The 23,458-nt window shown below is 49.5% G+C and overlaps 9 protein-coding genes across 9 annotated transcripts; 5 read left to right on the top strand and 4 right to left on the bottom strand.

The window, feature by feature from the left end:
• Positions 1 to 2,639: 2,639 nt before the first annotated feature.
• GLRG_01922 (uncharacterized protein) lies at positions 2,640 to 2,929 on the top strand (the record flags this gene model as incomplete). Its single annotated transcript, XM_008093256.1, has 2 exons — positions 2,640 to 2,819; positions 2,891 to 2,929. 2 exons carry the CDS (start codon positions 2,640 to 2,642, stop codon positions 2,927 to 2,929), a joined length of 219 nt encoding a protein of 72 aa, XP_008091447.1.
• Positions 2,930 to 3,313: 384 nt separating this feature from the next.
• On the bottom strand, positions 3,314 to 5,036 carry GLRG_01921 (PhoD-like phosphatase; the record flags this gene model as incomplete). Its single annotated transcript, XM_008093255.1, has 3 exons — positions 3,314 to 3,598; positions 3,673 to 4,902; positions 4,953 to 5,036. 3 exons carry the CDS (start codon positions 5,034 to 5,036, stop codon positions 3,314 to 3,316), a joined length of 1,599 nt encoding a protein of 532 aa, XP_008091446.1.
• A 1,065-nt stretch (positions 5,037 to 6,101) lies between these two features.
• GLRG_01920 (uncharacterized protein) lies at positions 6,102 to 7,852 on the top strand (the record flags this gene model as incomplete). Its single annotated transcript, XM_008093254.1, has 6 exons — positions 6,102 to 6,328; positions 6,391 to 6,541; positions 6,600 to 6,693; positions 6,755 to 6,972; positions 7,023 to 7,706; positions 7,760 to 7,852. 6 exons carry the CDS (start codon positions 6,102 to 6,104, stop codon positions 7,850 to 7,852), a joined length of 1,467 nt encoding a protein of 488 aa, XP_008091445.1.
• A 183-nt stretch (positions 7,853 to 8,035) lies between these two features.
• GLRG_01919 (ABC transporter) lies at positions 8,036 to 10,471 on the bottom strand (the record flags this gene model as incomplete). The annotated part of the gene is made up of 2 exons (XM_008093253.1): positions 8,036 to 9,006; positions 9,067 to 10,471. The coding sequence occupies 2 exons, from the start codon at positions 10,469 to 10,471 to the stop codon at positions 8,036 to 8,038; spliced, it is 2,376 nt and encodes a 791-aa protein (XP_008091444.1).
• A 1,007-nt stretch (positions 10,472 to 11,478) lies between these two features.
• On the bottom strand, positions 11,479 to 13,461 carry GLRG_01918 (uncharacterized protein; the record flags this gene model as incomplete). Its single annotated transcript, XM_008093252.1, has 13 exons — positions 11,479 to 11,647; positions 11,699 to 11,799; positions 11,849 to 12,028; positions 12,097 to 12,245; positions 12,301 to 12,471; positions 12,519 to 12,583; positions 12,636 to 12,809; positions 12,862 to 12,881; positions 12,942 to 13,013; positions 13,069 to 13,135; positions 13,196 to 13,216; positions 13,277 to 13,359; positions 13,414 to 13,461. 13 exons carry the CDS (start codon positions 13,459 to 13,461, stop codon positions 11,479 to 11,481), a joined length of 1,320 nt encoding a protein of 439 aa, XP_008091443.1.
• A 544-nt stretch (positions 13,462 to 14,005) lies between these two features.
• GLRG_01917 (phytanoyl-CoA dioxygenase) lies at positions 14,006 to 15,153 on the top strand (the record flags this gene model as incomplete). Its single annotated transcript, XM_008093251.1, has 3 exons — positions 14,006 to 14,214; positions 14,273 to 14,925; positions 14,990 to 15,153. 3 exons carry the CDS (start codon positions 14,006 to 14,008, stop codon positions 15,151 to 15,153), a joined length of 1,026 nt encoding a protein of 341 aa, XP_008091442.1.
• Positions 15,154 to 16,264: 1,111 nt separating this feature from the next.
• Positions 16,265 to 18,169, top strand: GLRG_01916 (major facilitator superfamily transporter; the record flags this gene model as incomplete). Its single annotated transcript, XM_008093250.1, has 4 exons — positions 16,265 to 16,424; positions 16,503 to 16,534; positions 16,605 to 17,455; positions 17,536 to 18,169. 4 exons carry the CDS (start codon positions 16,265 to 16,267, stop codon positions 18,167 to 18,169), a joined length of 1,677 nt encoding a protein of 558 aa, XP_008091441.1.
• A 1,524-nt stretch (positions 18,170 to 19,693) lies between these two features.
• On the bottom strand, positions 19,694 to 21,174 carry GLRG_01915 (uncharacterized protein; the record flags this gene model as incomplete). The annotated part of the gene is made up of 3 exons (XM_008093249.1): positions 19,694 to 20,129; positions 20,189 to 20,525; positions 20,796 to 21,174. The coding sequence occupies 3 exons, from the start codon at positions 21,172 to 21,174 to the stop codon at positions 19,694 to 19,696; spliced, it is 1,152 nt and encodes a 383-aa protein (XP_008091440.1).
• Positions 21,175 to 22,308: 1,134 nt separating this feature from the next.
• GLRG_01914 (uncharacterized protein) lies at positions 22,309 to 23,094 on the top strand (the record flags this gene model as incomplete). The annotated part of the gene is made up of 2 exons (XM_008093248.1): positions 22,309 to 22,449; positions 22,579 to 23,094. The coding sequence occupies 2 exons, from the start codon at positions 22,309 to 22,311 to the stop codon at positions 23,092 to 23,094; spliced, it is 657 nt and encodes a 218-aa protein (XP_008091439.1).
• Between the last annotated feature and the right edge of the window lie 364 nt (positions 23,095 to 23,458).

Here is a 23,458-nt window from a genome sequence, read left to right as displayed (position 1 = left end):
AGCAGCCAAAGTTTCTTGGTTACATGTTTGATTTTAGAGCATCATAAGCCTTTACAAGAAATTGACCTTACTCCGCCATCTCCTTGATACATTATTATTTATCTACCTTATCATACCACGCAAGTTGATGCGGATTTTCGGGGCAACATCCGTGCACATCATCATCCACCTTGTTGATTTTCCAAGGGGTTTCCAGGTATGTGTGCTGACTCGCAGTCAGCGTCTTGCACGAAAGGGGGAACTGCATTTTTGTACATGGGCGGCTTTATTGGAGGGCTTTTGAAGCACCTCGTCTCCACGTCCCTTATCAATACCACATACACTCGATTCTCTTGACTGCGACGCTGTGCATAACGGCTTTCCCCATGGTGTCAGCATTCAATGACGTAGTATTGTTTAAATAGAATATATTGCCGAAACAGGCCTTATAATACCGGTACCGAAAGTTGTGGGGACTTGACTGGTGTGGCGTGTGGGCGTGTGGTTTCCGGTACCATGGCCTGGCCAATCGCTCGGTGCAATACCTAGTAATTGCACCAAGGGCCTGATCGGCACCGCCGATATCATTTGACACTTCGAATAAGGACCGATATCACGGACCAAGCACCAGCCACAAGTACTGAAAAACTCAAATCGTGCCGCACTAGTCCAAAGACAGGAGGGTACATCATAATTTCAGTTCTACATTACAGAACTCTAAAGATATTAGAATAGGCTACGTACTGTGACCTTTTTTATGTTAATTCTGCTAAATTCCCTAACTTCCCTATATAAATTAATATTAGGCTCTAGACTTACTTAGGTTGAGTGTTGGAAGTAGACCAATAAGGCAGGTACTACTGTTGCCTACTGCTGCTAGCGCGCCTGCCCACTGTTACCAGCGCTGGCAGTAGTAGTGCTGATGGGACACAGCTGGCGACAGCTGTCGCAGGGGTCCTGGCAGTACATTTGTTAAATTGACCTTTGACCTTGCATTGAACTCTTGTTAACCCTAACCCTATGTACTTTTATATCGGAGTACAGGCGATATCGCCCTGATATCGGGATTGCCGATCAGGCCCCAAGTACAGATAGACGTACAGTAGGGTGCCACAAGTCTCCTGACACCTCATAGTGTGCAACCTTAGCTTCACTATAAAGAATACGCTATATCTTAATATATAAGGTATAAAAGTAGACTATAAAAGCTATATATAGTTACTTGGGTATATAGATTATATTATACTATTTTCAAAAGTATACTACTCATATAATAATAAATATATTAAGTCTAGAAATAAATAGGTTTTAGGAAGTATTCTTTCTTTATTTTAAGATATCTAGTTAGCTTAGTATTACTTATTATAAAGTTATGCTTTAGGTGTATCCGTATACTGTGTATATGTCAAGAGACTTGCAGCACCTCATTGTAACGTGGAGACAACCTACATATTACACTACATTGATGGGGGATGGAAGGAAGTTCACCCAGCCAAAAAGCAAGCTTTGAGTCACAATATCAACCATTCAGGCTCCCAAGAAAACCATTCGTTCCGAGACGTTTACGATACCAGGTACTGGGGCCTGTGACTTTTTTGAATTTGCTCCTTAATTGGCAACGGGTTGCGATTGATGACTGATGATGATTGTAACCTTGATCAGGTCCAAGGCTTATTGTGTGAGTGGGCGGGCGGGCGCAGGTGTGTGGGTTCATTTACATTTGCTTCTCCGGCGTCTGTCGCGTGCGCCATCTTATCGCCTGGTTGTAACTCACAAGAATCACAAAACTGCCGAGATATGTTTCCTTTGCAATTGTCAAGTACCACTATGTATCTACAGGTCTGTAGTAAGCATACACTGGCCCGCTGAGCTCGGCCACCCGGCCGGCCCACTTCCGTGAAGATCAAGAATGGCAGAATTCGACCAGACAGGCAGGTAGGTCATTGTTCTCTTTTGTCGATCCAAATAAAGTAGGTTCTCCAGGGACTTGAATTTCGCATGGCAGTTGGCTGACGAAGAGGATTGAGACGGAACGAGTGGGTTACAAATTTACAAACTGTGTCACATCGGCCGAGAAACCATGTTCCTTCAACATCAGTAGCTGCGTGCATGTTGACCTACTCGAAACAGTGGCCCCAATCTGGAGTCAAACGAACCATCCCCTGGGCATCGCGATAAGCCTGCACATTCACTCTGCCCACTCCAAAAAACCCAGCGCGGGTTCAAGTACATGTTCGGAGGCAGGGAGGGGAGACAAAAGAAACACTTGACTGCAGGGCTGTTTCGCTGCAACCCCTCCCTTTGGAGTAGCGAGTCAGTGTCGGCGATCCCATTCCCAGCTCCCCTGCGTCAACCGTCCGATGATCCGAATATCACATACGCATTGGCTCCACTCCAAGACAACCAAGGTTTGATCATTGACTGAAAAAGTCTAATCTCACAATGAGCTGATCCGCCGCAGCGCCGCGCGCCCTTCTTAAGTCCCGCAGACCCCTCGAGCACCGTCTTGTAAACTGCTTTGCTCCTTGTGTTCGTGACATCAGGCCTTCAGTTCTATCATCCCGCAATCTTTGAGTTGACCTCGAACAAGCACAGCGCTTATCATAACCCCACGACGGAGAGACCATCTACACATATTACCAATTTGTTTCATACGCAAAATGAAGGCAACAATCGCCTACGTCATTGCCGCGACCCTCTTCGGAGCTACGCAAGCAGCAGTCACTCCCGTGAACAACATCATTCGCCACGAGTACAACATGAACGCGAGAGCCGGTGTTCATGGCAACATCGAGCGAGACGAGGTCATCTACAACCCCGCAACCGACGTCCTGCAGCCTGTGGCTTAACGGGTTAACCTACATCAACGCCAACCTCGACGTTTAGCAACCTGCAACTGACTACGGGCAAGTCGACCGTCGGTCACACGCGGCTTCGAGTCGGACCTTGAGGCATCTGGCATCATTCGGTTGCGCCATTATACTATTCAACTTCGATTATGCCATGCTTTGAGACATGCAACCTAGGGAATAGCGATTAGGAGTTTGGGGGAGATGGAGATGGCAGTATGGCGTTTTTGGATCAGGGTTTGATTCATTCGGGGAACAACGGGAAAGAGGGACGGCATGGTGGAGAGACCCGGGACTCTGAGCAGACCGTGGTTCACGTCGCGAACAAGCCAGTCATTTGGCACAGTAACGTAAAACTACAGAAGCTTCCAACACTTGTTCATGTCGAATACCATTTCGTTTCATGTATATGCCCAGCGCGAAGCACTCCATTTAGATTGATGATTTATTCGGTTCCTCACAATTAGCCAGGGGGTTATGCTACCCTACCTCTCGTACTCCCAAAGGTAATTCCAGACCTTGTTGCCATCAACAATGAGATCGTATTCCACGCTCAAATGATTAGGCGTTGCAGTATCGAAAGAGATTTTTCCAAACTTCGAATTTCCCCATGGATGAGAATAGACAGAGACGTCTGTATCCTCGATCTGCCTGTGAAACCTGTCGAATGGCTCAAAGAACTGATTCAAGGGAGATGTGGAAAATTCGATGACTGACTTTCCGGCCTTGCCATTGGGCGGAAAGATTGTTGTCGCATGTTCATGGCGGTCCTAAAAAGAAAACTTGTTTAGTAGCTGCCAATATAGTAATATCTCATCAATTTCAATAAATTAGAGACACTGACCCCGCTAAGGATAATAACTCCGTCCGTCTGTCTCATCATATCCAAGGCAACGTCTCGTTCCCACAGGTATCCAGACCAGCTGTCGGCCGCATCTGGACCCCTCCAGTTCCGGGTAAAGGGCACACTGCTCACGACTACCTTCCAAGACTTCTCAGTCTCAAGCCACTTTTGTAGGTCGGCAAGCTGGGCGCTGCCAAGCATAGTCTTTTTGGGGCCGTCTTCCAAGGATTCGGAAGACCGATAGCGTCGCGTGTCCAGGACGAAAAATGAAATGTCCCCTCGGCGAAATGTGTAGTATGTAGCTCCCGCACCATATTGGGAAGGAGGGTTGGCATGTCCGTGGTAAGCCCAAAATGGTTTCATTGCAGACTGGTACAGGCCCGTCTCGTTTGCAGCCCAATCGTTGATGATTTCGTGGTCGTCATAGACGTGCAGCCATGGCAAAGAACGCAGTGCCGGTGACCAGCTTGGTGAGGCATATACTTGCCGGTATGCATTGATGTAATGCTTAGGCGTCCAACCAAGAGCTACCGGCAGGTCGATGTAGATAAAGTCACCGAGGAAAAGCATCATGTCGACTGGGTTTGCCGAGAGGTACTGATCAAGATGCTCTAAGCCCCTGATCTGCAGACCATGGCTCAGAGGGTTGTATGGATAAAACGGCTTGATGCAGCTAGTTGAGATGAGACTCCAACGCTTTGGTGATGCTTCCGCGGTTTTGAAAGTGCCTGAGTGGCTGGCGTTGGTGGTGTAGGTATACTGCGTGCCTGGATCCAGGCCATCAAGCAGAAATGTTCCCACATAGTCGCTTGAGGCATCGAGAGGGATTATCTGCGATTTCGCCTGGGCTTTCTGAGATCCAAAAGGGTTCCATGAGATCTCAACGTAAGTGGTAGAAGAGCTGCTGTGGCGTGCGACGATCCTTGCCGTGGTTTCATCGACATATCCGACTCGGGAGAACGACAGATCGTTGCTTTGATGAAGCAAATGTCCTCTGTAGAGGAAATCCCACACCGAGACTAGTGACAGGAAGTTTAGAAGAACGGCAATGAAGCTTGCAATCGGCGAAGCTCGTTCAGTCCAACCAAAAAGTAGCAGTATCAAAGCGTGACGGCGCCTCTTCGACGACACAGTGGACTTTGGTGGCAGAATAGCTTTGACAAAGAGGCAGGATAAGTATAACGCTGCACTTCCGTAGATACGGTCCAAATACCGCCTTCCAAGAGGATGCTAATGAAAGGTCAGGAAACAATCAAAATCTCACCGATTACAAGGCTTACAAATCTGGTAAACAGTATGGCTATGGCCCTTAGAGTTAGAGTTGCAACCGCCAAAATGGCATCCAGGATGCCATGAAGCGCCATGTTGAAAGACGTTGTGACACGGCATTAGGAAAGAAAATGGTTGGTACCCGAGGCAATGCTATAACGGCTTGATTTCTGAATTGTTGCTCCACTCCGAGAGTCGGACAGACACGGCTACTTGTGCCGGGTGGATTTGAGGCTCAAAAACAACATAACATATTCGAAAACCCCCAATGGTTCGGGCACGTGCAAACTCTCCAAGACTTCTGGTCGTCGTTTAGAGTGATTTTTTTTTCCTTTTTCTTTCTTGTGTCCCCCCCCCCCCCCCCCCCCCATGTCAGCTCCACAGACGTTACATAGGCAGTGAAAACTTCGGCCCCAACTCCGACGATGAGGGATGCGAGGAGAATCAACCGCGATGCAGACCCAGTGGTTCAGGTTTACTGTTCAAAACTAAAAGTGGGTTCTGGGACGGGGACCCCACCCCGATCGACGTCTGACATGACCGTATTCCGCCACGTGGGCGATCGATTGATAACGGTCCCCTTCCGAAGGCGGAGATCCACGGGGAACCAAGCGAGATGTGCCGAAGCCCGGGCCCCAAGGGTAGATAATGGTTTATCCTCGCTGGACTCCGACGGATATGTCAACGCAGGAAAGCTTCCATGAACTATAACGCGATGCTCCGGGATTCTTCACCGGCTGTGCCCGTACTTCGGTCATGTTCCGTGAGCATCGAGCTAGAACTCTACCCGTTGATGATGACCATGCTTACGAGCACGTGTCTCAATTGTCAAATGTAATGGTCGAGATGCGTGCCAACTCTCCTACGGTTCCATGCAGTTTACCCCAACATGAGTGGAAATGACTGCCGGTAATGGCAAAATATGGCGGAGAATGATAAGGGCCCACTTCCATCGCTATTGCATGCGTCCCGTGGACATGGTAAACTACATATCTCCACGTGTTGGCTGGAGACAACTGCGCGGTCCATGCCAATCAGCAACCTTGCAGATATTACTTGCTAGTCCCGCAAGGAGCCGATGCACCCTAATCATATAACCTGCTCAAGAGCTGCCCATTTTCTGCTATGGTCTTGGACTCGTCGTACTACAAAGCGTCACCATGGAGTCCATTCCTCGAGTAGAGCCAGTTTCCAATACTGCCAACGACACAGTTAAGAATGATGTCGAGGTTTTGTCTGCTGAGCGAGATGACGTTTCATCTCAGGAGCCAGGATCTCCGGCAAGAACTGCGAGAAAGCTTGATGTCCTCATTCAGGGCGTCGCTTTGTTTTCGGACGGTTACAACATCCAGATCATCGGGTACATGAACACTGTTCTGACGAAGCTGTAAGTCCAGCACAATGCTTCCGAATCGCTCATGAAAAGAATGTAGCTAAAGTCCTTTCTAGTTACCCAAAACAAATGACCAACGATGTGAAGACTCGACTCTCCAACTCAATCTTGATTGGTGATATCTTTGGTATGCTGCTTTTCGGGCTCTGCATCGACAAATTCGGCCGCAGAGTGGGCATCATCCTGACTACCCTGTTTCTCGTCTTGGTCAGTATTGAAAGTCCGTGGCCAACATCAAAATCCAAACTTGCTAACATAGAATCAGGGTATTGTGATTGCGACTGCAGCGAAAGGAGTCACCGTTGAAGGCATGTTTTGGATGATGGTCATTGGTCGCGGTATTGCTGGTGTTGGTGCTGGTAGGTGGACGACAAAATCCTACCCTCAGGTGAAGGTTTCTCGAAGCTAACTATTCACAAGGCGGTGAATACACCGTTTGTACTTCTCAAGCTTTAGAATGCGCCGACAGTACCGAAGAAATGAGAAGGCGGCGCGGTATGCTGGTTGCCGTTTCTACCAATGCCGCTATTATTTCCGGATTTGTTGGATCTAGCATCGTCTCCTTGATTGTCATTGCGGCGTATAACGGTGAGCCCCATGATGGAATCTGGCGCATCTGCTTTGGAATCGGCATCTTTGTGAGTTCAACGTTGCAATGGTTTCCAACCAGGCACTAACACTCCGAAAGTTGCCCTTGGCAATCTTCTTCTTCCGGATGAGACTTGTCGACTCGCAGCAATATCGGAAGCATGCCATCCAAAAGAACGTACCCTACTGGCTGGCAATAAAGTTTTACTGGAAACCGCTCCTTGGCTGCTGTAGCGCGTGGTTCCTCTATGATGCCGTCGTCTACCCTTTCAACCTGCTTGCACCTACGCTTGTATCCGGCTTCTCTTCTAAGCAGACCATGATCGAGTCTGTCGGGTGGTCAGCTCTGATCAACGCATTCGCTCTTCCGGGCGCTTACATCGGTGCCCTCTTAATGGACCGTATTGGACGCCGCCAGACTTACGCACTTGGGTGGAGCATCGTTTGTGTCTTCGGGTTCGCCATCGGTGGCAGCATGATCCAGCTCAACAACGTCTTCCCCCTTTTCGTTACTCTGTATGGCCTGTTCCAGACTTTCCTGTCTGCCGGACCAGGTGATTGCAACTTTCTGGTGTCAAGCGAATCTTTCCCTACGCCGCTCAGAGGACACTTCCTCGGCTTCGCGGCAGCCATTGGCAAGGTCGGTGCCGCGGTCGGCACAACGGCGCTCAGCGCGGCGCTGGCGAGCTTTGACGACAAGCTGAAAGGGCAGCAGGCAATCTTCCTTATCGGCAGCGGCATATCTGTAGTTGGCACCGTTTGTGTTTGGTTCCTAATTCCTAACGTAAGTTCTCCTCCATGAATACAAAGGAGCTTTCTGGCTAATGGTTTATACAGGCCCCCAAGAATCTGGAAGATGAGGACGTGCGATTCAAGAAGTACCTCGAAGCAAATGGATACGACACAAGCCAAATGGGGCTGAAAGCCTGAGACTTTCTCCTTGCCGAACAACATGTTGCCAGACTCTTGGTAGAAATCCCCTACATCAGACTGGCAACCAGGGGGGTGCGTCTTGGTGATACAACGAGCCCCTAATTCAAAAACTGTTTATTGTATAAATTATGTACTTTGATTAAGAATACACTATCCCTCGGACTCCGACCATCTACCTCTCTATGATGCACCACCAATTTGCCTTCTCCACAAGTCTTCATAAATCCCTCTCTTTGTCAGCAATTCATTATGAGTGCCGCTCTCGGCTACCCTTCCCTCGTGAATCACTACTATCTTGTTTGCATTAACGACTGTTGATAGTCTATGTGCAATGATAAATGTCGTCCGTCCACTTTTCAAGACATCTAAGGCATGTTGAATGCTTGCTTCTGTCTTGGTATCAACTGCGCTCGTGGCCTCATCCAGAATGAGAACCGGAGGGTTCTTTAAAAACACGCGCGCGATGGCTAGTCGCTGGACCTCTCCGCCAGATAGCTTCACTACTTGCTCGCCAACCTTGCTGCCATAGCCATCGGCGAACGTAAGAATCTTCTCATGGATCGCAGCAGCCCGGCAGGCGTCGAAAATCTCCTCTTCTGTCGCCGAAAGACGTGCATAGCGCACGTTTTCCATCACAGAAGCGTTGAAAAGCAACGGGTCTTGAGGGACAACGCCAAGAACCTCCCGAAGAGAATTCAGAGTGATGTCACGGAGATCGTGGCCATCGATCGTTATCCTTCCCGATGTGACGTCGTAGAAGCGCAAAAGAAGTTTCATAATCGTCGACTTCCCTGCGCCAGTCTCTTCAACCGAGGCAATAGTTTCTCCCGGGGCGGCAGAAATGTTTAGGTTGTGGATCGTTGGTCGCCTTGGGTCGTACGAAAAACCAACATCCTCGAAAGTAACATGGCCTTTTGTACCACCCAGGACCGTGGCGTTCTCTATCTTAACAATGGTCGACTTGGTCTGTAACAACTCGAGGAGGCGCTCCGCGTCGACCAGGTTCCTCATCAAAAACCGATAATAGTTGGAGACAGACTTGAGAGGATAAACAAAAAGACTCCAATATGACAACAGCAATACAAAATCGCCAGTCGAGGCTCTCTCCTGAGAGATTTCATAGAGCACTAGACTTGCCAAGACGAAGAAGGCTATAGGAAACGTCGTTTCAATGAATGCTTGTATAAAAGCGTTCCAAACTTCGTACTTACGGCTTGCGGCTAGGTGCGTGCTCACAGCTTGGCTGAACCGACGTTTCTCGAAGCCGAACATATTGAAGTACGAGACAGTCTGCCATCCTTGGATAGCCTGGTACATAGTTCGTGCCTGTTCTCTTTCAGTCTGACTAGATGCACGGCGGTTCGCAATGTTGAAGTTTGAAGTGAAAACCTCTAGCGTGACAAATGCCACGGATGTTGTTAGCATGGCCAAAGAGACGTATGCGTTGAACTTCCAGTAGAGGACCCCAAGTGCTATGACCATGTCTATTGTCGTGGGGAAAAAGTTCACGACTCCAACTTCCAGTAAGACTCTGAGTGATTCACCCTGATAGATGGCCTTCATAATCTCAGCCGAGTCTCTCTCGGCGTGGAATTCCATTAGGACGCTCATGACATGGTTGAAAACCGCGTTAGTGAGTTGGCGGTAGGAAAACTGCTCGATCGTAATCCTGGCTAGTCCCTCGACGAAACCCAAGCCGGATTGACCGTTGAGCAAGCTGAAGAGCAGCCATATAGCCAAAGATCCGTAAGGGTTTTGTTTGGTCGTAGTCAAGTCGGTGATAATGCCAAGTTGGCGTGGTATCAGGATGTTCATCGCTCTTCTGCCAGCAACGCTAAGGAGACAGAGCAAGACGGACAACTGAACCTTTCGGTCATTTTTTGTGACGAAGAATGGAATAAATACGGCGAATTGTTTGAGATAAACCCACCGACCCCCTTTCTCATAAAGTTTCTGGGCCCGATGGCGCTTCATGCGAGCGCCTTCATCGTTGTTTTTGGAGTCTCCGCTGGCGACCTCTGTAGAGGATTCGTCGTGGAACCCATCGGTTCCGTAATTGGCTTGCCTCGCTTCGTCCCGGGATTGTTCTGAAAGGAATGGTTGGCTTTCTTCAGAAGATCCATCGTCATGGGCGAATGATCTTCGTCGAGTGGTAGCAAGCGGAAGTAGCAAAACAACTATGATGCGGATCGATTGGCAAGATATTGAAATAATAGGTGACGGCGTGCCAGGTCTTTCGAGAGCCCCCAAGACCAGCAACGGCACCTCAAATAACAAGGATATGCCGTAAGTAACCCAGAGTAGTTGTTGTTCTAGGTCTCGACCAAACAGGACTGAGGACCACCCAAGTGCGGAGAGTAGAAGATGAACGAGACGAGCTTGTTGGTTGCCAAAAGCATCTGATTGAATGACGCTAATAACGGTCTCCACCAAATATGTGCATATGAGAAGGAAAAATGACGATATGACTGGCGTTGTGTAACGGCGTATTGCTAGCCGTGCCAATGTGCCTGTACCATGTCCCGAACGGATTAACGCCGTGATGGAGACTCCAAGAAGGACACTTAGGGCACATCCATAGTGCAGCGCTTGGCTAATCGTGAAGAGTGTTGCCATGGAGAAGGGAATATTTTTATCAAGTATCGTAGACAGAGTAAACATTCAAAAGATTTCTAGAGGGAATCGTGGTCACAAATAACACACCATCGGGAGGTCAACGACGTGGCATGTCAAATTTGGTACCGAATCAGTGCTGATGATTTTCCCCTACAATTGGAGAGCTGCCTGGAGTTGGCTACAAGAAAGAAGTGCCTGCTCTGCTTACTCTTTGCTTACTTTCTGCCTGCTTTCACTTTCATTACGCGTAGGGGTTTGACACCCACACACTTGCACATCAGGTTTACCCCTTGGTCTGTGTTTCAAGATGATGACCATTACGCCAGCATCGTTGCGAACGCGGACCTCAACCCGCTGCTCGCTGCCTACTTTCTGCCTGCTCTCTGCCTGCTCTATGCTTATCGCTCGCTATGCACCTCATCTTACCCCCAACACAAATCTGACCGTAGCCCTGGCAGCCTGGGTATCTACCTAACTAAGCTAAATTAGGAAGCTACCAAGCCTAAATATGGAGGTAGGCCGAGGTAGTGGCTACCTACTCCCTCACTCACGGCGACCGTTCGATACCACAGCGGCTAGGTACATTAATAACGGATTGCGCTCTCGAACATTATACGTCAGGAATGTTAGGGCGGTAGATTGGCTGCCATATGGGCTAAGAAAGTTCCACTGGACCTCTCTTATTCGAACTGACCTTTGACAGCTCTTCAATTTTCTAGAGGCTTTGCTGAATGATCCAAATGATCATATACCCCCCATAGTAGTTGGCCGTCCTAGTTATAATGTGTCATTGCGAGACTCTAATGACTTTCGTCGACACTGGTAGTTTAGCAGGCCTGCTGTGAGAACAACGAGTGACCTAAATTACTCTTGTTTGCTTTGTTGTATTAATCACAACCGCCAAGAGGCGGGAACAGATCCAGGTCGGAACAGCAATCCACCTTGCAAAACACTCTTTCTCCATTACGTGAACAGTCCGATTTGGCCATTTTTCTGCCTTGATCTCGTTACTTGCTACCCAAACTGAGAGAAACCATCTTCTGCACAGGGGCAGAGAACAGAGCTGCTTCTTTAGGGTTATCCTGCCCAGCCAGCCCTTTAACTTTGGCTTGCCTCTCCATCCAATCTTTCGCTCCATTATACATGCAGTTGTAGTCCATGAACTCGGCTGGATTCCTGTTTTGAATTAGTTAGAGTTATTTGAGTCAAGTTAGGCGATGTACGGACATTGTAATGCTGTTGGTTGCTTTGTCGGTTGCCGGCTTTCCCGCCTGTCTGCTATATCCTTGAATGAGGGACACTCTCTCGAACCTGCACTCAAACACAGCCTACTTGCAATTAGTCAAACATAAAGTATTCCAAATAACGCTTACGCACCTTCAATCGACTCTCGACCTCTGCTGTTGTGGGCTTGTCTTCGATATCTCCAAAGATTGCCCCAAGAGCCTCAGCGTCTTCGATGGCCTGGCTTGCACCTTGTCCCTGAGTAGGGAGCATTGGATGGGCAGCATCTCCGATAATGATGGTGCGACCCCGATGCCAGGTTTCCAATGGATCCTGTGAGGCTAACATTAGCATTGTCTATTCCGTGCCTTCCTTGCAAAAATATCATTTGTGAGCTTTACCATGTCGCGCAGCTGCCAAAGGCCCACTTCGGTGCATTTCTTGAACACTGCTTTTGCCCAGGTAGGAAACACCTCAAACGACTCTCTCATCTTCTGTGGATCACCCTTCGTAGTCCATGACTTTCCCTCGGCGGTCTCGTGCATCTTGTCTTGATGTATGTTAGATGTAACTGCAACAACTTGTACCAAACCGGTCGAACTTACCATCTGGAACCAATGCAACGACGCTATAGATGGACCCGGCTCGGGCAGGTCCCATTATTATGCGACGGTCATGGCCCATGACCATGGTTGTGAGAGACTCTCGAGGGTCTATAATAGAAGTAAAGTCTTTGTCTTGCTCCAGTTCTGAGCTATCGATGACCAGTCGATATGCTTTCCACATGTGTTAGATAGGTTCAAATAAAGAATCAATAACTTACCAGACAGCCCTGTTGGTACTGCAGCAGCATCTTTCCCTAGGACTGATTTTCGGAGCACACTTTTACTGCGAGATTGTCAGCAAGGTCTCAAGAGCGTCTCGGAGGGAAGTAACTAACATGCCATCAGCCCCGACGACAAGGTCTCCAGTGAAGACCTCTCCTGATTCGAGAGTAACAGTTCCGGCCTCTGGGTCGCACTCTTGTACCACACATCCGGTCCGAATGACAACTGGCTCGGTATCCGCAACCTCTTTTGTGGCTGCTCCCTTCAGAGCATCGTGAAGATCAACCCTTTCTGGTCAGTGACACTGCCATAAGATCATTGTTTTTGATAAATCCTCACCTGTGATACATCATGCGGTCCTGGGATGTGCGTTAGGATATACGTAATCGACCCAGCGGAACTTGAGATTATGCACTTACCGCGCCGTAACTCTTCTTTAGGTGGAATGGAATATCTGCGCGCAGCTTTCCTTCAACACTATAGATGCGAAACTACAACAATCATTCTTAGTTGATGCAGCAAGCCGAATCGCTGTCGCAAGCTCACCCCTTGATCCGCCATGGACCCCTTTTTCGCGAGGGTTTCCTCCAGGCCCCATTGTTTCTCGACAATTCTGCGTGTATCAGCCAAAATAAGCAATGTAGAACATGTTCATCCTGTGAGTTGAACTAACTTTGAAGCATTTGGTTGAAGCCTGAGCCTATATGTGAGTCACACTCGAATCTTGCATCGAGGACGGGAACTAGAGACTCACGATATTGTCGCACCGATTTCTCTGTTTAGCTGACTCTGTTCAAGGACAGTGATGCGCCGTCTGGGTCCTCTCAAAGCAATAGCCTCGGTTTGTAAGTAAAACCCATGAAAAGGTTTATTGGACGAGCTACTACTTACTGCCGAGACCCCGGCGATACCGCCACCCACAACGATGATGTTGAACATTCTTCACGACTGCCTGACGAAAACTTGATGACAAAGATAAGAATAAGTGGCAAGGTACAAGATTCTCCTCATTTGACCCGGCAAATTTCCAGATCAAATGATGCGGGATGGGTGTCTGATCAACAATATGAAGCACGGCGCTAAGGAATGAACGATACCCAGTTCCACCATCAATCCCGGCCAGATTCACGGACATGTTTCTCAATTTTGTGAGTTGGTCCACTTCTCGGCCCTTTCCCGCGGGTTAAATGCTGGCGAGAAAAGGTGATATGATTTTCGTGTTAGTTTGAGCCGAACCGAACCGAGGAGTAAGCACCGGGCACCAACGGCATGATTCGGACTGGAAACTAGATCCGGAACGGTTCCTGAGTCCCCAGACTTGAGAGAAGTGGCTAATGGCAGGTGGTCAATCTAGTGACAATAGATATTCGCAGAACAAATTCAAATATGACCACGGGATGCAATCCACGATCAAACCAAATCAGTATCATTAACAACTTGGTTTCGATTCAGAAGAAACTCCTTTCAGTCCACATACCTTGCAATGGCCACCACCACTACTGTGATGGAGCATACGAGTGCTCCCATCAGAGCCGTCAATGATGGCCGAATGAAGATGGATGGCAACGATCCGGCCTACGGCGACTGGAGGGACGACCTTTTGCGAGATGGCTATGCTGTCATCAAGGGTGCCATCCCAAGAGAGCGCGCAGACGCCTACGCAGACAAGATGTACGCCCTGCTTGAATCATTGTAAGCTCTAATCCAACACCTGCGTCTTTAAGACCTTGGACTGACTCTATCACTGCAGTGGTCTTGGCTATGACCGCAACGACCCTTCAACTGTTCATCCGGACAAGCTCCCTGTAATTAACGAGAAGGGCATGCTGATGGCCTACGGTGCTTGCCACGAAGATTTCGTTTGGGACATTCGCAGTGAGCCCAAGGTCGTAGGAGCTTTTGAGAAGGTCTATGACACCGAGGACCTGCTCGTTTCCTTCGATGTCATTAACTATGGCTTTGCCAACCGCACCCATCTCCCCGAGAACAAGCCTTGGCCCCATCAAGACCAGGACCCTGAGAAGCCTGGCTTCCGCTGTCTCCAAGGCCTCGTCAACCTACACCCCTGTGGCCCGGATGATGGCGGCTTGATCGTCTGCAAAGGATCCCATAACTTGAGCGCCCAGTTCCATGAGGACCTAAAGGACGAGCCCCGAATCCCAGCTTGGACCAAAGAGTGGTATGGCTTCACGGACCGCGGCATGGAATGGCTCAAGGAGCATGGTGGCGAGTGGCACAAGGTCTGCGCCGACCCGGGTGATCTCATTGTATGGGATTCGCGCACTGCCCACTACAACGTTCCTGTCAAGGGCAAAATTGACCGCATGGCGGTATACACTTGCTTCATGCCAGTGGAGGATGCCACTCAAGAGGACCTTCTGCGGAAGAAGGCTGCATACGAAGGTGAGTTTCCAAAATGATGACTTTCATATTCTCGGACTTGAGCACTAACAGTTTTCTTACGCAGGCCGACTTGGCACTACCCACTGGCCCAACGCCCGGCACACGGGTTCCAACGTCGCAACTCGCAACGGAAAGCCGGATCATGTTGTTCGGGACTGGCCACTAAATGATAAGGTGCTAAGTGAGAGGGCTTTCAAGTTGACTGGAATTCCATACATCAAGGTGTAGACAGTGGCTTGGCCTACCGAATTTCCTTTTGGTATGCCGATATTGGTTTTGTTGCTCCTAATGTCATATTATCCAAGTCTTGTCTTTAGTACAAAGAATGAATAGTACTGTAAGATGACCAAATAATCTTGTTACTCGGCTTTGTGTCCTCTTCATTCCTATGGATTCCACGCTGTCGGATTCCAGGCTCGCCTACATATCAAGTTTTGCAAGACGTCGACAGATGAACTGGACGTGGAAAAACTGTGGTTTAGGCCTATGAACATCATACAGATCCAGCTAGGAGGATATATCAGGCTTGCAAAGCTTTGCTACAAACTTCGAAGTCTTCATGCACTAGAATGCGGATCACGGCTCCTTCGCATAAACCAGCTGTTTCGCATCCAGTGTCCTGTAAGCGGCCGAGGTGTTGACGCGTCTTGTTGTTCGCAACAATTTTCGGTTCAACGACCGAACCGAGCCTATTTGACTGCGTTCTGGGGCTGAGACTAAGCTGAAGTCTGAGTGTCGCCACATCGTGGGGGAAAGTCATCTTGGCAATGGATCTGGGTCACTACTGCGACAAGACAAGAAACAACACTGCCTGATGTCGTTTCCGAACCGAATCACGGAAGCAATACAACAGTACGGAACGGCTGCCAAACCGAGGACCTAATATCCCGGCGATCGTGAGGGGTTATGACCATGTTATCTCTGGGCATATCCTTGCTTGCGTGGTTTCCCCACATTTGACTGGGTGAGACTGAAATGCCGAATCGCACTAGTTCAGTCCAAGTCGGGGCCCCATCTCTGCACCCCAGACGCTCAATACCCCACGCGGAATCCGGGGTAGAACGTGGGTAATTACTAGTTATCCAAAAGAGATAGGAGAGGTATGAGGAAGTTGATTTCAACCGAACTTGGCGAATGAATACGTGGACATTTGTCAGGGCTGTTGTTTAGCAGAAATAGACTCGGCCTCCCTGGGCATCTTCTCCGCCTTGATGGCAATACCTGACCAGCCTTTCAATCACCCCTTTCTCCTGCGGAGAAGGTTGAGGATCTTTATTCAATAATTTTTCAACCTGAAGTCTGTGTCAAACTAGGCGGCAGGATCGTTCCAACCTCCAACATGGGCGAGATAGACAACAAGATTATCGAAGAGAGAGTTGAGTCAGCATCTGACTTATCTCAAAAGCCTCAACTTGAAGACGGTGACTTCACGACCAACGTCCACCTCTCTGATGGAGATGTCACCTACCTGATCCCGACCCCAAGTTCTGATCCACGCGGTATGAAACTTTATCTGTTATTATTTTTCGTGTTGAAGCATAGTCAACACCAAGCTGACAATTTTGCTATCTACCTAGATCCTCTTAACTTGAGCCCCTGGAGAAAATGGGTGAGCATCCGATTCCGTCCGAAAGAGCACAAAAGTCGATCACGCGTTAACGTCTTTATCATATCTTCAGGTCGTAACGATTACTTGTGGCACATTCGCCTCCATCGGTCTCGTCCAGGTCTCCGGCCTAGGAGCGCTCCTCGGCGACTTCATCCCGGAATACGCTGCTGAAGGAAGGGGATATGAGGACATCAGCCATCTAATGACTTATCCGTCACTTTTCATGGGCCTAGGAAACCTGATAGGTATGCCATTGGCTCTTGCCATCGGACGTCGCCCGGTATTCCTCGGTTCTTGTGCTCTCGCAGTCGTGGGGTCAATCCTATGCGGTGCCCAGAGAGGGTACACGTCTCATCTCGTCGCTCGAATGATTCTCGGCTTGGCAGCCGGCCAGAGCGAGGCTCTCTGCCCCTTGATGGTGCAGGAAACCCACTTTCTGCACGAGCGTGCACGCTGTCTGATGTGGTTCACGGCTTATCAGTCGATTCTCAGTGCGGTCTACTCTCTTCTGACCTCGTACATCGCCGCGGGTATCGGTCCATCCGGTTGGTATTACCTAGGTGCTGGCTTTTCGGCCATTACTTTCATCGTCGCCATTTTTATGGTACCGGAGACCAAGTACGACCGACCTCTCGCCGCCTATCAGGGACACACAGCCCAGGTGTCTCATTTCGTCAGCAGCAGTGGTCCTGGAACCGACGATACAACTGGTATTTATACCGAGATGCTTACGCGCAAGACCACCACGGAGCCCCGTCAGCTGGACTTTGTCAACTTCAAGCCCAGGTCCCTCGCTTCGGACATGCGTCTCTTCACCCAGAAGCCAGACTGGAAGGAGGGATGGCTGTGTATCACAGGCATGGCTATTGTAGTTCTGTTCCCTGACATGATATGGGCGCTTCTTCTCAACGGACTGACAGTGTAAGAAACTCTACTGGCGAAAGCTGGTCCCCTTCCCACAAAGTTTCAGTATACTGTCACTAACGTCTTTGTCCCGACAGCGGTGTTAACATTGCGCTTGGCACAACTTACGGAGGAGTCCTGGAACAAGCCCCCTATAATTGGAGTGCATCAGTCATCAGCCTTGCAACGGCTGGTCAGATTGTAGTCGCCTTCGTGGCTCTTCCGCTCTTGGGCCGCGGCTCGGACTGGATCATCAAAGTCTTTGCGCGCCGTAACGGTGGCGTCCACAAGCCCGAGTACCGGCTCATTCCTCTCATCATCCCCGTCATTGTGGGAACGCTGGCATCGGTCATCTTTGGACAGGCTGCCGAGCATCCCGAAAAATATCACTGGTTTGCCGTCGTGTTCTCTCTCAACGCCTACTACTTTGGTTTCATCGGAGCCAATCAGGTCGGTATCACATACGCTCTCGACGCCTACCCGACACGCTCTGGCCCGGTACTAGTCATCATCTGCGCCATGCGTGGTGTCATTTCTTTCGGAACGAGCTACGGCGTGACACCATTCATTAACTCGGCCGGTTATGACGGCGCTTTCGGTATTTACGGCGCTCTTACGGCTGGAATTGGCGCCATGGGAATTTTTGTCTTCATCTGGGGCGACCAAATCAGAGCCTTGGTCGCAAAGTGGGCTGTTGCGAAGCCTGCCGCCAAGCCTTCTTACAATCATTAGTTAAGGGATTAATCTCATTAGGATGTCTCGTCACGTGAAGGCTGGGTTCAAGCGTGTGAGCGATTATGTTTCGGGATGCAGAAGGCCTCGGGAGGCCCCAATTCTGGCTTTGCATGTAAGAACAAGGGGATATGTGTTGAAGGGGTTTTCTATTACATCTTCTTGAGTGCACATGTCAGAAGGGTGCTTTACGAGAATATTGACCTTTCCCCCCTTTATTATCAGTTTTGTTGAAGATCGGCAATATGAATTCACATTTGTGATTCTATCTACTTTGCCTCTATTGACAGTGTGACTGCCCTATACCCCTTTCGAGCCCTGTATGGTGGCAGCTTGTGTGCTTAAGATGGCATGTGATGCTTGGGCTACTGGAGATACTGCAGTTGACCAATCGCGAAAACGGTATGCTGTTAATAGAAAAGGCAACGGGAATCTTGCCTTACATTCGGTCCAACTAACTTACTATTCCTGCTTGAGGCGTATGTCTATTGAACACTATGGTATTTGCAAGTTGTGATGACAGAAGTGGATTCACAGTTGTCACTGCGACAACTACACTTGAATCGTCAAGACACAAGTTGCGTTAGGTTGAACTTGTGACAAACCACAGTAGGTCCATAGTTCACAACACTACCTATAAATGCTCATTTGCGTGCCGTTGAAGTGAAAACCTTGACCTCCTCAAGGACTTCGTCTTCAAGAAAGGTGGGCCATTCTCAACTACATTTACTCCTGCCTATCATTGTTCATAACAATCTATGTGTTTTGGCGAGATAGCGCAGTCTTCCTGCTGATATGACGTCCATGGTCTCGCCCTCCGTGTCAAGAGGGGTATTAGTTTGTTGCTTTGGGTACTGTGTAGTATTTTAATGTCTTGTTGGAGAAAGTCGCCATGAGCGTGGCGCTCACAGCCTGCCGATTGGATAGGGGGTATCCGTTTGCGGTGTTGGTGGACCTGAATGCTTTCTGGAGGTGTCTTCCAACTTAAGTAGCATGCTATCGGTAGGCCATAGTTGCTGCTCGTTCTACAATTTGGTTTTAGTCCAATACATATTTGGAAAGAAGATATGGATTGGTGGGTTCGGAGGCACCAGAAGCCCAGGCCAATAGTCCACCTGAGTATGGCCGAGCGCGAGGCGAATCATCTGCGAACTATAGAGAGCATGGAGGCGAGATCCGCGGCACGAATAATCGAGTCAGAGAGGCTCCGCCAAGAAGGAAATAATTGAGACATGCCAGTTTATTCGATCTATGTATCACAGTACTATCTTATTTCTCCTACTTTTCTTTTTGCCTACAGTAATGAGGACATCTGATATCTAGAGTTTCTTGGTCATTATTGCAACCGCTTTGTCATGAGTTTAATTTTTGCCTAAGCTTTTATCACTTCTCGGAAACTTAGTTATTAATCGCCATTTTCATCTTCAACCTTATCCTGTCTTTTGCTTTCACTTTGCCTTAACCTTCGTTACTTTCAAAGGATCTAGTAATACTATGACCCTTTCTTATATTTTGATGTCCACTCTAAGTTTCGGCGTTACTTTGGTACTTTAACCCAATCTCAAAGTACTTACAGGCACCTGGTGGGCAGTATCCGCGACTGCAAGTAAACTTGCAGAGGTCTTCATAATAACCCAGGTCCTCAGTGATGTTGTCAGCTGGACAGCCGTGGCAGCCTGGTATACCGGTGGCTGGCTCTGCAGCCGGCCCAGTGCGTCCGCATGCGCCGACGGGGCAGTGATTATAGTCACAACTGTATGAACACAGGCCTTTTAGGTTATCTGTGATGCCCGGCGCGTTCGAGCCGCCGGTGCAAGCAGGGGCAGGGGCCACAGTGGACGTGCTTGCGCTTGCAGTGGTGCCTGAAGTCATGGTTCCTGGAGGTGTTGAAGTCGAAACGGCAGCGGACATGGATACAGCGGATGTCGAGTTTGAGGCGCAGACTCCAAACGCGTCCTGGCTGTGTGAACGTCAGTTTTACCACATAGCGGACGCCCAATAAAGGCATCGAAGACTCACCACCCCCGCTCGACATAACAGTCGGCCGGCGTTTCGCCGCAGATGCCGTTCACGTTGCAGCATCTACCCCACTCGGCCAAGTACCTCATTCCCTCTGTGCCGCCACAGGTGCCGCCTTTCGTCCACTTTGTGCCGGCCGGCTGGCTGCTTGTCCTGTTTCCAGATGTCACAGCCGCCACTCTGGCAGGTGAAGATGCCGCAGAAGGCGTCAGCCGTGCCACACCGGCCCTCTGTGCTACAGCAGTTTCCCCAGCGGCCGCACGTTCCGTCGGTGCTGTATTAGATATGGTCGCCATCACAGATGCCCTCGTAGCAGATGCCGGGGGTGCAGTCCTCACTGGAGCACGTCATTCCCAGTGTATTAATCGTTTTTGGGCATACCAATCCGTACGCAGAGTCACCACAAGTCCACGTCTCCGAGTTGCAGCACTGCTTGTCAGTGACAACTCAGGTAGCGTTGTTATGACGAGGGCCACAATGCCCGTCAAAGGCCCTAACAGGCTCGATAACTGTAGTGCGTTGGCATGTTAGTTTGGTCTCGGATTCTTCTCATATTCGCCGTAAATTCCCATATCAGACTCGAAAACCATGTCGTACGGAAACTCACATCCTTCGACGCAGTACTCAGTCTGGGGCTGGATGTTGCTGCAGTCCTTGTCTAACTCAGGTTTCAGGAAGAAGACTTGGTCGACGGGCATTAGGTAGCGCCGTGCCAGCCGTGAGCATGTGTAGTAGTCGACTTCCTCGGGCGTGTTCGTCCAAAACCGACAGTTGATCTCGCCCGGGTTGACTACCGGCAAGGGTTCGCCCTCGGTCGGACTTATGTCGACGGGATCGTCGACGGAGGCGATGCGCATGGAAGAAAGGGAGTCCCAAATATACGGCTGGCAAGAATTCGCTGAGATGCGGGGGAGGAAAAGAGAGGAGACGACGGCTAGCCAGAGGCTGGCGCGCGAGGATGTGACACCGAGATGGATTGACTTCATGGTTTCCTCTTGTGCTTCGGAGACCGATGATCGGGGTAAAGATTTAAGGTGGAAGATTGATGTGTTGCCAAGTATCGTAGAAGGCATCTACATACAGAGGCCTGCGTACATGTTACAGTGTGACAACTGGGATGTTTACAGGAGGGAGGGAGTCCTGACCCTATTGATCGTCGAGGGTTCGGCTTCTTACCTAGACGAATATCCGGACCCCCGTTGTAACTAAGAGGGTCTGGCCAGAGCCATTTGACACAATTTCCTTGTTGAGGCGAGCCCGTCCGGTGCGGCCGCTGCGTATTTTCATCTCGTGTCCTGTACGAGCGGCAAGGGCGCTACGGGCCCCTGAGTATCACTGCCGAGAGGCATGCAGAGTTTTCCCACTTTTATCTTGCTGATTGGTGTGCGTCGTTGGCAATAGAGACGCTCTGGGTAAAGCCGTTGTTGGAGTTGGTGATGTTCAGCCGAGAGCACGTACTATGTCGTACCATGGTACCTAGGGATGATAGTGCTGCAAGGTTCCCATGAGATGATCTCCAACCCCATCTCGCCGCAAGTAGCAGGAAGGAAATGGGTTCTAGATAGTGTTAAATTATTATGACCGAATGAATATACACAGGAAATGAAATCAAATAAAAAAACACACTTCTGTCATTGTGGTATCTGCTCGTTTGTTTAGATATATATCTATAGTAGGCCACATAATCTAAATACTTAGACCAACATATAAAAAATTAGTAAAGAGAACGGTTAGGGGGAAGTAGATGTAAATAACTGCGATGTATATCGTACACATTATCTGGTGTTTACAATGCTGGTCAGGTGATGTCTACCCTCAAGATATATCATGATGAGATACTGTCTAAGCCCCCTGAACATCTGTCCGCTCGATGTTCCAGAGTGGTTTCCGCAGAGCTGAAGGAACAAAGAAGAGGTGGCATGATACAGATACTTGACTGTGTTTTCCAAATGCGTTACTATCATTGGTCTTGGCAGCGTAGCTTCGTTGGGCAGTTGATAGCGCCGGACCAACTCCAGGCAGACCCCTCCTTGCGTAAGTGGAGTTCTGATCAGACTCTATTGGGATCAGTTCGCCACTTAAGGCAACCCATGACACTGTCCAAACTAGGCTTCGAGGTGATGACGCTGGTTGACGGCGGTTCCAACGTAAAGAGGGACGGCCTGAACCGCCGAGCCTTTGATGACTTCTGGCCCGTCCTCGCAACGACTGCCGGCTGGCCTGTCGTCATCTACAACGGCCCGGACGGCATGGTGTCAACGGTGAGCCCTAACACACCTTACCCAACGCAGCCTCCATCCATCGAGCCCGGCTCGCCGCCGCCGTAAAAGGGGTCATGGTCAGCGAAACCAATGCGGCCGCGTATAGCTTATGCCGTGGACCCAAACAAGGATCTGGAAGATCGTATCAGGAATTGGCTGTGCCGGCAGCCCGCTGTCATCCCGAGCTACTACGACACGGACTTGATGCATTTCCCCAACAGGGGGGGCAAAAACAACGATGGCCAGATGCCGATAAACGGTGGTCATGGCATTGGCTGGGGCGTCCCTCGAATCTCCAGCAACGGCACCATCATCCTGCCCGGAGAGTTTCCCTATGGCGGATTCAGCGAATTGCTCGAGGATTTTATATGCTATCAACCGCAGGAATCGACGACTACCACAACCGCGACCAGGGCGCAGACGACGCAGCCTTCCAAGCCCACAGTAAAGCCGCCAAAAAGGCCTGACCCTCATCAAAACAAGGCTAAATGCTACAAACGAGGGAAAAAGATGACCAACTTGCGGCTGCAGTACGGCGCTGAGTCGTTCTGCTCCAACCTACGCTCCGAAGCTGGCATCCGGGCCCGTGATGTCGAAGGGAGGACGACTGGAGGGTTCCGGGCGGCTTTAAGAGAGAAACTGTAAAACAATTGCAGGGAGGGGAGCATATCAACTTCAGCTTCGAGGTGCTGGACGGCTGCGAGTGGGTGTTTAATATGGACGAGTGTGAGCACTACTTCAAGACACCTGTCGATAGCTGCAACTGCGACAAGTTAAATGACAAGCAGTGCGGCTATGGGGAGAATAATTGCCTTAAGTGGCGAACTGATCCGAATAGAGGCTGATCAGAATAGCTCATAGCAGCGTGGGGATTCAAGTTCAATCATCTAAATTTCCTGTTTCAGAAAAGTGTAGATAGTTGGCGCTTTTCTGTATCAACAACTAACACCTCTGGGATTCGCTGTACCTGCTCACCTATTAGTCTACAGCTGCTCGCCTTGGTAAAAGT

This window comes from Colletotrichum graminicola (genome assembly GCF_000149035.1).
Source record: "Colletotrichum graminicola M1.001 genomic scaffold supercont1.7, whole genome shotgun sequence".
In the NCBI taxonomy this organism is placed as follows: Eukaryota; Fungi; Ascomycota; class Sordariomycetes; order Glomerellales; family Glomerellaceae; genus Colletotrichum; species Colletotrichum graminicola.
Note: the sequence above shows the minus strand (reverse complement) of the source record. Positions and strands in the feature narration are given on the sequence as shown.